Source organism: Heloderma suspectum, chromosome 2 (genome assembly GCF_057233095.1).
Source record: "Heloderma suspectum isolate Gila_16-S chromosome 2, 16-S_ref, whole genome shotgun sequence".
Taxonomy (NCBI): Eukaryota; Metazoa; Chordata; class Lepidosauria; order Squamata; family Helodermatidae; genus Heloderma; species Heloderma suspectum.
The window spans coordinates 338,027,949-338,044,145 of NC_139459.1; the positions used below are offsets into that span (position 1 = coordinate 338,027,949).

The 16,197-nt window shown below is 48.3% G+C and overlaps 2 protein-coding genes across 4 annotated transcripts in view; both read left to right on the plus strand.

Moving 5' to 3' along the window:
- The first annotated feature begins 48 nt into the window (after positions 1–48).
- Positions 49–14,670, plus strand: TADA3 (transcriptional adaptor 3). Of its 2 annotated transcripts, none has more exons than XM_084840608.1 (9): positions 49–303; positions 928–1,147; positions 1,688–1,938; positions 3,596–3,701; positions 8,632–8,773; positions 9,190–9,293; positions 9,420–9,529; positions 11,965–12,150; positions 12,372–14,670. In XM_084840608.1, the coding sequence occupies exons 2-9, from the start codon at positions 941–943 to the stop codon at positions 12,562–12,564; spliced, it is 1,299 nt and encodes a 432-aa protein (XP_084696734.1). In that variant the 5' UTR covers positions 49–303; positions 928–940; the 3' UTR covers positions 12,565–14,670. The 2 variants fall into 2 exon arrangements, with proteins under 2 accessions (XP_084696734.1, XP_084696735.1); XM_084840609.1 differs by lacking the exon at positions 49–303 and adding an exon at positions 329–765.
- The window catches only part of CAMK1 (calcium/calmodulin dependent protein kinase I), a 47,492-nt gene continuing 44,685 nt past the window's right edge, over positions 13,391–16,197 (plus strand). For both annotated transcript variants that reach the window (XM_084840602.1, XM_084840605.1), the window contains exon 1: positions 13,391–13,480. The gene's annotated coding sequence lies outside the window, so the exon portion shown is untranslated. The remainder of the gene's footprint in view (positions 13,481–16,197) is intronic.

The following is a 16,197-nucleotide window of genomic DNA, read 5'->3' on the forward strand; positions in this document are numbered from 1 at the left end:
AAAAGAGAGGCAGCCAATCACGAGGGACGAAAGAAAACAAGAGCTACCGCCCGTAGGACTTGGCAGTTAGCCAATAGGGGCAACACGATAGGGGAGCGCTGGCCAATGAGGAGGACGCACCGTGGCGGGAGGGGCCGGAAGGCGCGCGCGGGGAGCCCAGGCAAAGGAGGGGGACGGAGCGTTCTCCGGGGAGCTCAGCTCTGTACCCTCCCCCGCCTGCGCTCACCGAGCCACCCGCGCGCGCCCCCGATCTCCCGGGGATACGGCGCGCGCTGCTTCTCTTCCCCTCCCCGCGCACTCAGGGTGGGTGTAACCCGGAAGGAGCCCCAGGAACCGGAAACCACCCTAAGAATCTGCCCCTCCTTCCTCCAGCGCCCCCTCCCGGCCTGTTCCTGCCCCCTCCCTTCATCCCCTCGCTCCTGCTTCCTAAGGCAGATCCAGCCCCCAGCTCCCTCCTCGCTTTGCGCTTTTCTTCAAGGCCTCTTGCACATCTGTCTAACCCGGCAGAGCGTCTCCCCTGCACGCCCATTCTGCATTGCTCCTTTCGTCTGCAGGCCGCACGGCCGGCTCCTAGCTGCTTTCTCTGAAGTATCCGTCTCTTCCCTTCTCCTGCAGCCCCAGCAGTCTGACTGTCCTCATCCCTTTTCGTCCAGCTCTTGTGCCTCACTGTGGCTGCCTCTTGTTCTCCCATTGTATGAGACCTGCAATGATATCTCCATCTCTGCACGTTTCCTGGCTGTGAACAGCTCCCTCTCCAATTTTTTGGTAGTGTAAGAGTTCATTGAGCTAATTTCTCTCTAATTCTCTCCATCTCTGCCCCTACTTGGCTAGTAATCATTTTATTCACTCTGATCTGCCTTGAGCAGATGCTGTCTCGTTGCATCTGCATTTGCTGCAGGTGGTTCATGTTGCTTTTCCTTTTTACAGGCCTGACAGCACCATGTCTGAGCTAAAGGACTGCCCACTTCAGTTCCACGATTTTAAGTCAGTGGACCATCAAAAGGTGTGCCCTCGCTACACAGCTGTCCTGGCCCGTTCTGAAGATGATGGCATTGGCATTGAAGAACTCGACACCTTGCAGCTGGAGCTCGAAACACTGCTGTCTTCTGCTAGCCGCCGACTTCGGGTATTGGAGACTGAGACCCAGGTCAGACAGTAATCTAGCTGCAACATAGAATGGAGATGCTTTAGCTCATGGCCCCAGGAGCCCTCCAGATGTTATTGGACTTCAACTCTCATTGTCCCTCACCATAGGCTATATTGGTTAGAGCTGATGGGAGTTGCAGGCCAACAGCATCTGCAGGGCTCCATGCTCCATGTATCTGCTCTATCGGTTTTATGGTCTACTAAGAAACCGTCAAGGTCTGAAGTACTAAACTTATGTGGACTGTGGGAATCAGATGCACAATGGAGGAAAATCTAGGTCATGAAACAATGCCCTTGTTTATTCTCTAGAGGACGGTGCCTCAGAGTTAGCTGAGGGGTTCCTTAATGCAGAAATACTGCCAGATAACACTATTCTCCATTCCCACTGTTCTGATTTTTGCTCATGATCACCATGGACAGATCCATATTTGGTGTCTGCTGTGAAAAGAGAAGTGCAACATGGGGCCAAGAAGATTGTACGGTTCTGGGGCAGCAATCTGGATGTCTTTTAACAAAACTGCTGTGGGCGGGTTTCTTCCAGATCCTGACAGACTGGCAAGACAAGAAAGGGGACAGGCGATTCATGAAGCTGGGCAAGGAGCACGACTTGAGCATTATTACTATCAAACATAAGACCAAGAAGCAGAAGCTGGAAGGGAAAGGAGGTCACAGCACAAGGCCGGGCCCTGGCCGGCCTAAAACTACGAACCTGCAGCCTAAAATCCAAGAGTATGAATTCCAAGATGACCCAACTGATGTGCCCCGTATTCCCAAAAATGATATGCCTAATAGGTATGTGGGACAGAGCTTTCCCTAATCCTGTTAATAATAATAATGTTAATAATAACATGGTTAATAATGGTAATGATGGTCATAATAATAATGTTAATAAAGCTATGATAATATCAACTCATTATTAAGGAGCACCATGCAGAAATGCTTCTATCCTCTCGGCAACCTTTTCCAACAGGGGTGGGTATCCTGTGGCCGTTGGGCTGCTTGCAGCCCTTAATCTTGTTTCAAAAGCCCTCACTAAGCAATAATTTCATGCCTCTGCTAAGAGTGATCTGTTCCTCCCGCAGCAGCCTGCGGTGTGGGGAAGAAGAGGGAAAGGGCAGCAGGAGGGGTGGGGGAGAGAGAAAGGTGGGTGGCAGAGAGACAGAGAAAGGGAGAATGGTGGCTCCATCCACTAGCCTTGCCCACCACTGGCCTGCAGCCCCTGAAATGTTAACCCTGTGGGAATATGTCCCTTGACAAAAAAAGTTTCCCCATCCCTGCTTTACAGCCCTGTAAGGTAAGCCATTATTACTACTCTTCCTGTTACAGTTTGGGAGAGGCTGCCTCATCTTGGCCAGGATACCATCTAGGTCAGGGATGGGCAACTTTGGAAACTCTGAGGGCCAGTTTTGTGCCAAACCCACCCACTGTGGGGCACCCTGCCCCCCCCCCCCCCCCCCGGGCTGGTGGCAAAAACTCCCAGTGTCCATAGTGGTTCCAGAGTGCCAAAAGAGTCACAATTAGCTTCTTTGCAAGCTAATTATGACCGTTTGGCCACTCCATAGTCAGTGCAGACGCCACTTTTTGTTTTAATTTTTTTTAATGAATCTGGGGGTTAGCAGGGGGTGCATGCGGCCCATAGGCAATGTGTTGCCTACCCCTGATCTAGGTACTTCCTTAGGGCATGTTTACACAAACAGTTGCTTCAACCTAACGCACATTAATTTCTGTTCTCACTGAGCAAATGGTAATAGAAGGCTGCAGGAATATGTGCACCTCTTTAAAGAGCAAAATATCATTCTTGAATTCCTCGTTTGTGAGGATGTTATCAGAGTTTGTCCCTTCCTCATCCCTTTCCAGAGAACTTGCCTTCACCATATCAAAAGTGACATCTAGAGAGGCAATCTGTTTCCTGCAGCAGTAGCATTAAAAAATGTTGCGATCCGCAGTGAGCATATGTGTTGTAAGAACCTAAGATTATAGTCAAGTAGATACAACTTGATTGTTCTAGGATGATCTCTCCCAGTATGTGGATGAAGTGTGGAGAGTGAGCACTTGTAAGCGATTATGCGAAAATACAGTAGAGGAGAATGGTAGGCGGCAGCTGACGCTTAATGTCCTTGTCTAAACAATGTGTTGGCTCATGAATTACACCCAGTGAAGTGGCTGTTATTGTTTGTGTTAGCTAGCCTTTCCCAACCTGGCACCTTCCAGATGAGTTGGGGTACAACTCCTGTGTACCCCAATTATTAGCCCCTGATGGGATAATAGGTGTTGCAGTCCAGCACATCCGGCGGGTGCCAGCTTGGGGAAGGCTGGTATAGGTCCAGGATCTGTGCAGTCTTCCTGGTCTTTTGGTCTGCTCTCCAAGACTCAGGCCTGTGCCAGCCAATCTGCCTGAGCTGCAGTTTTGGATGTTTCTCAGTGTTCGTGATCTGCTCCTCATTTGCAGGTTTTGGGCCTCTGTGGAGCCGTATTGTGCTGACCTCACCAGTGAGGAAGTGCGTACCCTAGAAGAGATGCTCAAACCTCCCGAAGATGAAGCTGAACACTACAAGGTAAAAACCGTCCTGGCAGGAGTGTTTTATTCACCCTGCCAGCCAGTTCTTGCCCGGGTGTTCTTGTTTCCTGCCACTTAGCCCTTTTGTTAAACTGTTGTGTTGGTTCATTGGTGCTTTCTTGGGCCTGAGACATGAGACAGAAGCTGCACTAGGAGACCCACGATAGGGCTATGGGGGTGTTGCATCATGTGCTGCCTTTGGGACTGGATTAACCATTAGGCTGAGTATGCTGCAGAGCAGGGGTGCGCATAAGGTAGATTGGGATCTACTGGTAGATTTCTAGGTTCTCAAATAAATTCCTGGGCTCAGAATTCTTAATTTTAAGTCTGTGACCCTTGCGCCTCGCTCCAGTTGGTGGATCTTGGTGTTCAAATTAAAAAAACAAACTAGATTCCACAAGCCTGAAGTCTACACCCCTGCTGTAGAATTTTTGTTGTTTACTCGGTCAGTCGCTTCCGACTGTTTGTGACTTCATGGACCAGCCCACGCCAGAGCTTCCTGTCGGCTGTCGCCACCCCCAGCTCCCCCAAGGTCGAGTCCGTCACCTCCAGAATATCATCCATCCACCTTGCCCTTGGTCGGCCCCTCTTCCTTTTGCCTTCCACTTTCCCTAGCATCAGCATCTTCTCCAGGGTGTCCTGTCTTCTCATTATGTGGCCAAAGTACTTCAGTTTTGCCTTTAATATTCCCTCAAGTGAGCGGTCTGGCTTGATTTCCTGGAGTATGGACTGGTTCGATCTTCTTGCAGTCCAAGGCACTCTCAGAATTTTCCTCCAGCACCACAGTTCAAAAGCATCTATCTTCCTTCGCTCAGCCTTCCTTATGGTCCAGCTCTCGCAGTCATAGGTTACTATGGGGAATACCATTGCTTTAACTATGCGAACCTTTGTTGTCAGTGTGATGTCTCTGCTCTTCACTATTTTATCAAGCTTTGTCATTGCTGTCCTCCCAAGAAGTAACCGTCTTCTGATTTCCTGGCTGCAGTCTGCGTCTGCAGTAATCTTTGCACCTAGAAAGACAAAGTCTGTCACTGCCTCCACGTTTTCTCCCTCTATTTGCCAGTGATCAATCAAGCTGGTTGCCATAATCTTGGTTTTTTTGAGGTTTAACTGCAACCCAGCTTTTGCACTTTCTTCTTTCACCTTCGTCATGAGGTTCCTCAGCTCCTCTTCGCTTTCAGCCATCGAAGTGGTTTAATCTGCATATCGCAGATTGTTAATGTTTCTTCCAGCGATTTTAACTCCAGCCTTGGCTTCATCAAGCCTTGGCTTCATCAAGCCCAGCACGTCGCGTGATGTGTTCTGCGTACAGGTTGAATAGGTAGAGTGAGAGTATACAACCCTGCCGTACTCCTTTCCCAATCTTAAACTGGTCTGTTGTTCCGTGGTCTGTTCTTACCGTTGCTACTTGGTCGTTATGCAGATCCTCAGCAGGCAGACAAGATGACTTGGTATCCCCATCCCACCAAGAACATGCCACAATTTGTGATGATCCACACAGTCAAAGGCGTTAGAATAGTCAATAAAACAGAAATAGATGTTTTTCTGAAACTCTCTGGCTTTCTCCATTATCCAGCGGATATTGGCAATTTGGTCTCTAGTTCCTCTGCCTTTTCTAAACCCAGCTTGTACATCTGGCAATTCTCGTTCCATGAATTGCTGGAGTCTACCTTGCAAGATCTTGAGCATTACCTTACTGGCATGTGAAATAAGTGCCACTGTTTGATAGTTTGAACATTCTGTGGTGCTTCCCTTTTTTGGTATGGGGATATAGGTTGATTTTTCCCAATCTGTTGGCCATTCTTGTGTTTTCCAAATTTGCTGGCATATGGCATGCATCACCTTGACAGCATCATCTTGCAAGATTTTAAACAGTTCAGCTGGGTTACCGTCATCTCCTGCTGCCTTGTTATTAGCAATGCTTCTTAAGGCCCATTCAGCCTCACTCTTCAGGATGTCTGGCTCTAGCTCACTGACCACACCGTCAAATCTATCCCCGATATTATTATCCTTCCTATATAGATCTTCCATATATTCTTGCCACCTTTTCTTGATCCCTTCTGCTTCTGTTAGGTCCTTGCCATCTTTGTTTTTGATCATACCCATTTTTGCCTGGAATTTACCTCCGATGTTTCTAATTTTCTGGAAGAGGTCTCTTGTCCTTCCTGTTCTATTATCTTCTTCCGCTTCCGCGCATTGCTTGTTTAAAAATAATTCCTTCTCTCTTCTGGCTAACCTCTGGAATTTTGCATTGAATTGGGCATATCTCCCCCTATCACTGTTGCCTTTTGCTTTCCTTCTTTCTTGGGCTGCTTGCAGTGTCTCAGCAGACAGCCATCTTGCCTTCTTGGTTTTCTTTTTCTTTGGGATGTTTTTTGTTACCGCCTCCTGAACAATGTTGCGAACTTCTGGCCATAGTTCTTCCAGGACCCTATCTACTAAATCTAGTCCCTTAAATCTATTCTTCACCTCCGCTGCATATTCATTAGGAATATTCGTGAGCTCAAATCTAACTGATCTGTGGGGCTTCCCTATTCTCTTTAGTCTGATTCTAAATTGTGCAATAAGAAGTTTGTGATCTGAACTACAGTCAGCTCCAGGTCTTGTTTTTACCAGCTGCATAGATGTCCGCCACCTTTGCTACAAAGGATGTAGTCAATCTGATTTCGATGTCAACCATCTGGTGAAGTCCATGTATAAAGTCGTCTCTTAGGTTGTTGGAAGAGAGTGTTTGTTATGCACAGTGAGTTGTCTTGGCAAAATTCTATCAGCCTATGTCCTGCTTCATTTTGTTCTCCCAGACCATGCTTGCCTGTAATTCCAGGTGTGGTTTGATTACCCACCTTAGCATTCCAGTCTCCTGTAATGAAGATAACATCTTTTTTTGGCGTACTATCCAGTAGGTGCTGCAGATCCTCATAGAACTGATCTACTTCTGCTTCTTCAGCATATGTGGTTGGGGCATATATTTGGATCACTGTGATGTTAAATGGCTTACCCTGAATTCGAATTGAGATCATTCTGTCATTTTTTGGATTGTATCCAAGCACTGCTTTAGCCACTTTATTATTAATTATGAAGGCTACTCCATTTTTTCTGTGGTCCTCTTGTCCACAGTAGTAGATCTGGTGGTCATTTGATGTGAAGTGGCCCATTCCAGTCCATTTCAGTTCACTGACACCCAAAATGTCTATATTTAATCTTGACATCTCCCCAATAACCACATCCAATTTGCCCTGGCTCATAGATCTTACATTCCAGGTTCCTATGGTGTGCTGATCTTTAGAACATCGGATTCGTCATTCACCACCAGCAACATCGGCTGCTAGCTGTCCTTTCGGCTTTGAGCTAGCTGCGTCATCACATCTGGGGCTAGTTGAACTTATCCACTGTTCCTCCCCAGTAGCATTTTGACCATCTTCCGACCTGGGAGTCCCATCTTCCGATGGTATACCGACATATCTCTGGTTGTACTGATCCATTTAGTTTTCATGGCAAGAATACTGGGGTGGGTTGCTGTTTCCTTCCCCAGGGATTGTATTTAGTCTGACCTCTCTGCCATGACCTTCCTGTCTTGGGTGTCCCTTCACGGTTTAGCTTATGACGTCATTGAGGTGCTCAAGCTCCAGCACCACGACAAGGTAACGATCTCCTTTGCTGGAGCTGCTGTAGAGAGGACCAGAGATTTTGGCCTTCAACTCCCATCATCCCTCACCACTAATTATTCTAGCTAGGATGGATGGGGGTTGTAGGCCAAAACATCTGGAGAGCCGCAAGTTGCCCAGCCCTGGCCTACAAGCTAATCTGTATCCTCTGTTGTACTGTAATTGTCAGATAGCATCTTTCCTGCTGAATGTAATGTTAACCACGTTAAACTCTGTGCTGAAGTATTAAAAATTGTGCATCCAGGTAATTCATATCCTGTGCTTAGGAAAGCTGAATTCTGTTGTTTGTGTAAATTATGCTCATGGCTAGTGCTGGAAATGGTCAAGGAAATACACAGTTCTCCTTGATACTGGAAATCCTGCTCAGGCCCTGCTCTGGCCTCTTAAGATTTCAACACACTTTCAAATGTATTATTAGTCTTGAGAGCTTGGAAACTTTTTTAAAATGAAAGCTAAGAGTTGCAAGGTGCTGAATTCTGTGCCCAAGAACGGAGTCTCACCTGGGCAGAGTAGACCCAAGCCTAATTGTAGCTGTTGAAATGTACAAAGGACAGGCATACTGAAGTGTTCCTTTAAAATATGTGTACACACACACACATATATATATATATAATGTTTACATTGCTCATGCTGTATGATGCTTTAGCAAGTAGAGAAGTGGATTAGTCCCAACTCTGAGGAAGAGTTCGCTGGCAAACATCAAACCCCATTAAGATGGGTGATGTACTGGCTTGCTTCAGCAAGTCGCTGCTGTCGCTGCATCCATTTTGCACCAGTGTTACATTTGAGCATGGACTTTTTTGCTTTTTCTCCATTTACGTGGGTCCTCTGTGCTTGAGAAGGTTGCTCCTGTAGTTGGGCACATGGGATAATTGTTCTGGGTACCAAGTGGACCTTTTCTGGGCCTTCCTTCCCTTCCTCTGCCTGTTATCACTGTTTGTGGTTACCTGAGAGAAGGTGATGGAACCATCACAAAAGGCAGGAAAAGGAGGAGGCCTGACTTGTTGAGGAACAGCTGACTTCCACAAGCAGCAGGTTAGACCAATTGTGGGAATAGGGAGCTTGGGTTGTGATCAGTGGAAACAGAGGCTATAGAGGCTCAGTGAGAGGGCGGAGGAGTTAGCCGGAGGGAGTCGTGTTGCAGCTGGGACGAACATACGGGCACTGATCAGGAGCGAGGCAAAGTTGGACTTTTTGCAGGACACTCGCCTTTCCATCCTCTGCGCTGACACTTGTTAATGCCTTGTTGGTCGGCCCCTGTAGATTCCACCCCTGGGGAAGCATTACTCCCAGCGCTGGGCCCAGGAAGACATGCTAGAAGAGCAGAAGGACGGGGCTCGGGCTGCGGCTACTGCTGATAAGAAGAAAGGCATCTTGGGACCACTGACTGAGCTGGACACGAAAGGTATTTAGAGCTTTTCTGTGCAATCTCATTCAGAATGGAAAAATGTACCATCTTTTCTGGATCGGTCTGTGGTTCAGCAGTATCACTTTCGGTAAATGAGCCCATGGGTTTGATCCCCAGTCAGGGATTCTTGGGTGAAAAGGTTTAGGGCTTGAGAGCTGGATTGGCTGGCAGGGCTTTAAGGCTTGTCAGTCCTCAGCTTGATGGACTGCTTGTCTAGCTCACTATAAGGCTCCTTCCTTTGGTCTGACAACACACTCAGGGTTTCTGGCACAATGGGAATCCTGAGCAGTCCTGCTACAGTGCATGTGCGCATGGCTGGCCTTTTGCGTGGTGTTCTCCATCTTTTGCACACGGCACCCACCGCAAGGCATCCAGCCCGCTACTCAACTGCTCCTTCGTTCTCTCCTCTCCAGACGTCGATGCTTTGCTGAAGAAGTCAGAGTCCCAGCATGAACAACCTGAGGATGGCTGCCCTTTTGGACCTCTGACCCAGCGTCTCTTGCAGGCACTTGTGGAAGTAAGTGGAGAAGATCCAGGCCGGGCTGTTCTTTGGCTTTGGCCAACCCTGGTTTGTTTGGGCAGGGGGAGGGGGCAAAGGCTGAGAGCCTCTAAGCTTCTCTCCATTCTGCCTCTCTGTGTGTAGGAGAATATCATCTCCCCCATTGAAGATTCTCCTATCCCCGAAATAGCAGGCAAGGATTGCACCACTGATGGCGCCAGCACTTCCCCCCGCAGCCAGAACAAGCCCTTCAGGTGAGCCTGAACACTTGCTTGGTTTCTATGGGAGCGTTTAATCTTTTATTTTTAATCTGTCCTTCTTTTCCCCAATTCGGACCTTTTAGAGGTGGCTTTGTTGTTTATTTGGTCAGTCGCTTCCGACTCTTCGTGACTTCATGGACCAGCCTACGCCAGAGCTTCCTGCTGGCCATCGCCACCCCCAGCTCCCCCAAGGTCGAGTCCGTCACCTCCAGAATATCCTCCATCCATCTTGCCTTTGGTCGGCCCCTCTTCCTTTGGCCTTCCACTTTCCCTAGCATCAGCATCCTCTCCAGGGTATCCTGTCTTCTCAATATGTGGCCAAAGTACTTCAGTTTTGCCTTTAATATCATTCCTCAAGTGAGCAGTCTGGCTTTATTTCCAGGAGTATGGACTGGTTCGATCTTCTTGCAGTCCAAGGCACTCTCAGAATTTTCTTCCAACGCCACAGCTCAAAAGCATGTATCTTCCTTCGCTCAGCCTTCCTTATGGTCCAGCTCTCGCAGCCATAGGTTACTAGGGGGAATACCATTGCTTTAACTATGCGGATCTTTGTTGTTAGTGTGATGTCTCCGCTCTTCACTATTTTATCAAGCTTTGTCATTGCTGTCCTCCCAAGAAGTAACCGTCTTCTGATTTCCTGGCTGCAGTCAGCGTCTGCAGTAATCTTTGCGCCTAGAAAGACAAGGTCTGTCACTGTCTCCACTTTTTCTTCCTCTGTTTGCCAGTTATGAATCAAGCTGGTTGCCATAATCTTGGTTTTTGGAGGTTTAACTGCAACCCAGCTTTTGCACTTTCTTCTTTCACCTTTGTCATAAAGTTCCTCAGCTCCTCCTCGCCTTCAGGCATCAAAGTGGTATCATCTGCATATCGGAGATTGTTAATGTTTCTCCCAGTGGTTTTAACTCCAGCCTTGGCTTCATCAAGCCCAGCACATCGCATGATGTATTCTGAGTACAGGTTGAATAGGTAGGGTGAGAGTATACAACCTGGCAGAATAAACTGCCACAGTACCCAAACTTTGGGGGGAAAATTGAGGCTAAAACCCTAACCACATAAAACAGAGATAATCAGCCTTTAAAATGTATCAGTGTTATTTGCCATCAAAGGCCTGGAAAAACAGGATACTTTAACCTGGCAGTAAAAGGACAGTGGTGTTTGAACCAGGCAAATGTATCAGGAGAGGAACCACCAGGTGAGGCAACTCTGGAAAGGTTGCTGGTGTCCTTTCCCCAGTCCCTGAGGGCACAGCAAAGGCCTACCCTGTCCTACCCCAGATGGCTGCTTGTGTTGGCTGTCGGGAAGTTAACTGCATTCACATCCCCTCAGCCAACATAACTGCTCTGCCCTCCCTCCGCAGGCCTGGGGCTGATGCCCTCATGTTGACTTCTGCTGCCAGGGATATTCCCTCAAGGCATGAGGGCAGCATGCTTGTGCAGCCTTTGGTCAGGGTAGCAGGAGAGGGGTCATTATAATTCCGTTTTTTGTAAGGATTGTGGGGGTCTCTACTGTTGGAAGAGCTTCTCCTCCTCTTTAGACACCTATTTACGTATGCATACATGTAATCATCTTGGACTGGTTTGCGTAATTTATACACATTATTCAAAAGACAACAACCCCAGAAAACTGCAAAGGTAAGGTCACCTTAGCACAAAGTTGTGAATGCTTTAGAACAAAGATAACAGAGCTCTCAGGAAACTGATGCTAATGACTTGTCCAAATGAGTTCTGGTTGGTTAGGGATTTGAATGCTGATTTTATAGACTGCCTTCTCCCATATGAGCCTGCCTGAGTATTAAGCTCTTCTGCGGAGACCCTTCTCTTAGTCCCACTGGCATTGGAGGCCCATAAAAAAATGGGTTTTAGATAGATGTTGTCTGGGTGTGTGCTGTCTATTTATATGTTTTTATGTAAATGGTTTTGCACTTTGTATAATGTATATTTAATGGTTTTTAATTTTTGTGAACTGCCTAGAGAACTTTGGCTATGGGGCGGTATAGAAATATAATGAATGAATCAATTTGGTGGGGACACGAGAGAGGGCCTTCCCAGTGGCGGCTCCCAGGATCTGGGACTCCCTGCCGAGGGAGGGTACATGGGTGTCCTCTCTGTCCTCTACCAGCAGTTCCGGCAGGTCTTTGGCATGTAAGCTGCTCTGTGGCTGAAGTGGGTTTTATTGGGTTTGGTGCTGTTTTTGTTCTTTTGTGTTTTTAATTGTTTTTAATCTATTAGTTTTTATGATTGTTTAAACTAAGTTTATTTTAATCTCCATTGTAATACTGTTAGGTGCCTTGATCGCTTTTTTTTGGTCGAAAGGCAGAGGATAAATCAAATAAATAAATAAAATCCAGTACTCTCTCCACCAGACCGTGTTTAATTTCAAGCTGGGTGTGCATGGTGGCCAGATTTGCAAGAGCTCTGTTCTCCTTACAGCGTGCCCCACACTAAGTCTCTGGAAGGCCGCATCAAAGAAGAGCTGATTGCTCAAGGCCTGCTGGAGTCAGAGGACCGGCCTGCTGAGGACTCGGAGGATGAAGTGTTAGCCGAGCTCCGAAAGAGGCAGGCGGAACTCAAAGCACTGAGCACCCACAACCGAGCCAAAAAAGTTGAGCTGCTCAGGTAAGATGGGCGAGGAGAGTCAAATAGCCCAGCCCCCTTTGCTGTCTTGGCCTTCAAGATGCTGTTGTTGTTTTTAATTTCTTTTAATTGACTTCCTTTCCTGGGGCTATGGGCGGGGGGGTTTGAGCTCCAAACCAGAGTTGGGTAGGGTGGATGAAGAATTGGCTCCAGGAGCTCAGTGTGGCTGAATCCTCCACTTCCTTGCCCTGTTCCCCTCCCAGGCTGGCCAAGGAGGAGTTGCATAGGCAGGAGCTGCGGCAGCGTGTGCGCATGGCAGACAACGAGGTCATGGATGCCTTCCGCAAGATCATGGCAGCCCGCCAGAAGAAGCGCACTCCAACAAAGAAAGAGAAAGACCAGGCCTGGAAGAGCCTCAAGGAGCGCGAGAGCATCCTCAAACTGCTTGATGGCTAATGCGGGGGGTTTTGAATGCCAGCCGCTTGGCCAGGCTCCTCCATTTCAGCCACAGGAGAGGCCCCGGCTTTGAGGGAGGTGCCGGCTGCAAACACAAGATTAGCAGCTCCCTTTGGTATCCTGTCTGGCCACGTTGCAGCCAGGGATCAGGGCAGGCTGGGGGCTTTGGCAGCTTGCCACCTTTTTCTGCGTGTGGCTGTGAACATTGGCACTGTAGGATGGGGGCCTGGATTGTTAAAGGTGGCAGCCCTTTCTTTGTCATTTGTAGAAGGCCAGTTTGCTGTGGGCTCCTCTTGAGGGCTGCCTTGGGTGGTTGTTTTTACAGCTGCTGTTCCTTTTGCTCTGCTTCAAGTGAACAATTGGTGGCTACAGGGATGATGAATTCCATAAGTGGGAGCAAAATTTCCCCAAAGCACCTGAATGTTGTACATTTGGGAACTGACCCCTTTTGCTGCACCAGCTGTGCTCTACCAGCTTCTGGGGCTAGGCCCAAGTTAAAACAGCCAGTGAAGCTCAGAAACCGGGGTACCGGCCCCGTCCCATAGGTGGTATACGTAGGTGTTTGCAGTACCCAGCTTTGAACAGTAGAGGGAACTGTGTATCTCCTGCTGGGTCATGGTTGAACTTTTCACTGTCAGCCTGCCGATAAAACGCAACGACGGCCCCAAGCCCTGTCGAGGATGTGGACTGCTGCATTGTGGGTCAGAGTTGTTGCTGAGTCTGTGATGGCTTTACTCTATTTCCTGTTCTGCTCGGCCTCTTCCTGTGGTGGTAGTAGCGATGGGTTATGCACTTTCTCTTCCCCTGCCCGCCTAGAGTACATAGAAAGGGCTTGGCCTCCGTGGAACTGAGCATAGGAATGCCACTGGGTTCTTGAGGGAAAGGGCCAAGCTGAAGAAAACATACAGCACTACAGGTACTGGGAGAGCTGGGAAGATGGAGGTTGGGCAGTTTGATGGGCGTAGGGATGGGACCTAGCGACCTGACTCAGTCTGGGGCTGTTCCTGCCATGCACAAATCGGCAACAAAATTGCAGGGGGGCCAGAACTGGTAGTGAGAGTGGCAGCTGTGAATGTCGTGGAAGAGGGTCTCTCTGTTCTCCCAGAATCTGTGTTCCTGGGGTCAGTCTTAAGAAACAAAAAACAAAACCTGCCTAAGACCTGAGATAGCGAGCTGGGGAGAAGCAAAACAGCATATCCCCTCTATGAAAAGATAGGCAGCAGTTCCCCACGCCCATGGGCCATCCTCTCAGATCTGCAGGAAGGGGAAAGAAGCAGGCAGAACCGAGGTCAGTGAGTGGCCCAAGGCTGTTTCTTGCAGGCAGAACCTATGTGGAGAAGTCTCTGTCCTGTCAGCTACATATCTGGCCAAACTGTATGAAAAGCTTCAGGGTGTGGGTGGGAAGGAGAACCGAGGCAGGGCAAGGCCCGCACTGTCTGCTTTTCTTTCAGGTGCAGTCACAAATCGCAGTGCAGGAACCTGCTGTTTGTCAAGCAGCGATTCTGCGGTGTATAATCCTGCCTGCTCTGCTGTTCCCTCTCTGGTATCACCACCTTGCCTCTGGCTCCCATAGTGCCATTGACTGTTCCAGGAGCTGCATGGCTGCCCTCATTGTACTCCAGCATAACACAATGCTGCCATAAGGGTCCTTGGTCCCAGGTGGGCATTAGAAACCATCACAGCAGATTTGCGACACCATGGTAGATGAGACCTGAGTAGGCGGCTGCATTTGTGCTGGACACCCTGCCAGCCGTGCCTACAGACTTCATCCACCACCGACTCCTGAAGGTTTGACTGCCTGTTGCCAGCTGTCTTCTGAAGTATACAGTGTTTGTCTTTGAACCCCCATGTGGGGACCCCTTTTCCTCCCTCGTGTAACAGCATGTTTGAAGGCTGTCTTGGGAGGTTTTAAAAGACACTAGAAGTGGCTTTGGAAACACCCCGAAACCAGATGTTGGAGGTAGGGAGTGGGGAGCTAGGAGGAAGAGCTGACATCTTGGGCAGGGTCAAATGAATCCTTCACTTGCTGTGCTCTTGCAGACTGTGTCAACGTGGTGCCCCACTAGAATTCTCCCAGTGTCAATAAACCCATTACTACAGAAGCAGCTGATGGTTGTGTGTGTGTGTGTGTGTGGGGGGGTTTAACCCTGTGGGGAGGGCCCAAGAGTGTAACTGGGTGGGCTGCATAGTGGACTAGTTTGTAAATATGTGTGGGTTGCATTCTCTCTCACCCCCAGCCCAATATAACTAAGACTAGGGATTGGAAGGTGTCCAGGTGTTAGGGTGTGACTTCCTGCCTGTTAAGAATTAAACATTGCACAAACAGGGCCATGCTTTCTTGTAGAGAAGGAAATGGGGAAAACATGCCCAGTGGGATGTGTCAAGGCATGGATGAAGCAGGGGTGGGGATTAAGCAGTAAAAGAGCAGATTGCCATGGATGAAGAAGCTAATGTTCATGTTCTCTAATTTTCATGTTATCTACAGTGTGTAGAGAAGGAGGGGGAAATGTTTCAGAAATCAAATTTCAGTGATCAGAAGACTATGATTGGAATGAGTTGTGTTTATGGAGCATTTTTATTTCTAAATGCACTTGACTTTGCATACCTTTGTTTTTGGCTGTGCTGTTTGGTTGGGGTGGAATTTTGCTGTTTGGGCAATAATACACAACTTGAAAGGCAACAGGAAGAGAATTTGGAACCACTGTGAGGTAGTGGGATTTGGGCAATGTGAACACCCCATCACAGTCTGCCTATGCAAAATCCATTCCTGAACTCTTTCATAGTTTTGCAGCATCCTGCCACAACTGATCAGCCTCTTACCATGAGGTCTAGGAACTTGTTTTTAAAATATGTAGTCCAGTGACCATCAGGATTCACTGGATGACATTTTCTGCTTTTCAGAATATAATTCCAAACCTTCTGCCCCCCTGGCTCAGGGGTATGTTGCTTCACCAAAAGTGAGGTGTTAAGGGTGTTGGCCTGGGACCTTGGGGAACTAGGTTCCAATCCTCATTTGGCCATGGAGCTCGTGGGCTAGTTACTGTGTCTCCGCCTAACTACCTCACAGCATGTTGTGAGAATAAAATGGGTCTGTAGGGGAACCATTTACACTGCCTTGATCTCTTCAGGGGAAGGGCAGGATAAAAATGCAGTCTGTAATCTTGCCAGTGTAGTAGCCACTGGACTTTGGATTCCGGCAGCTAGTGCCTTACAGCAATTTTGCCCATCCTTGGGTCCCCAGATCATAGAATAGTAGGGTTCGAAGGGGCCTATAACACCATCAAGTCCAACCCCCTGCTCAATGCAGGAGTCCAAGTCAAAGCATCCCTGACTGACGGCTGTCCAGCTTCATCTTGAATGCCTCCAGTGTGGGAGAGCCCACCACCTCCCTAGGTAATTAGTTCCATTGTCTTATTGCTGTAACAGTCAGGAAGTTTTTCCTGATGTTCAGCAGGAGTCTGGCTTCCTGTAACTTGAGCCCGTTGTTCCCTGTCCTGCACTGTGGGATCATCTAGAAGAGATCCTGGCCTTCCTCTCTGTGACAACCTTTCAAGTACTTGAAGAGCGCTATCCTATCTCCCCTCAATCTTCTCTTCTCAAGGCTAAACATGCCCAGTTCTTTCAGTCTCTCCT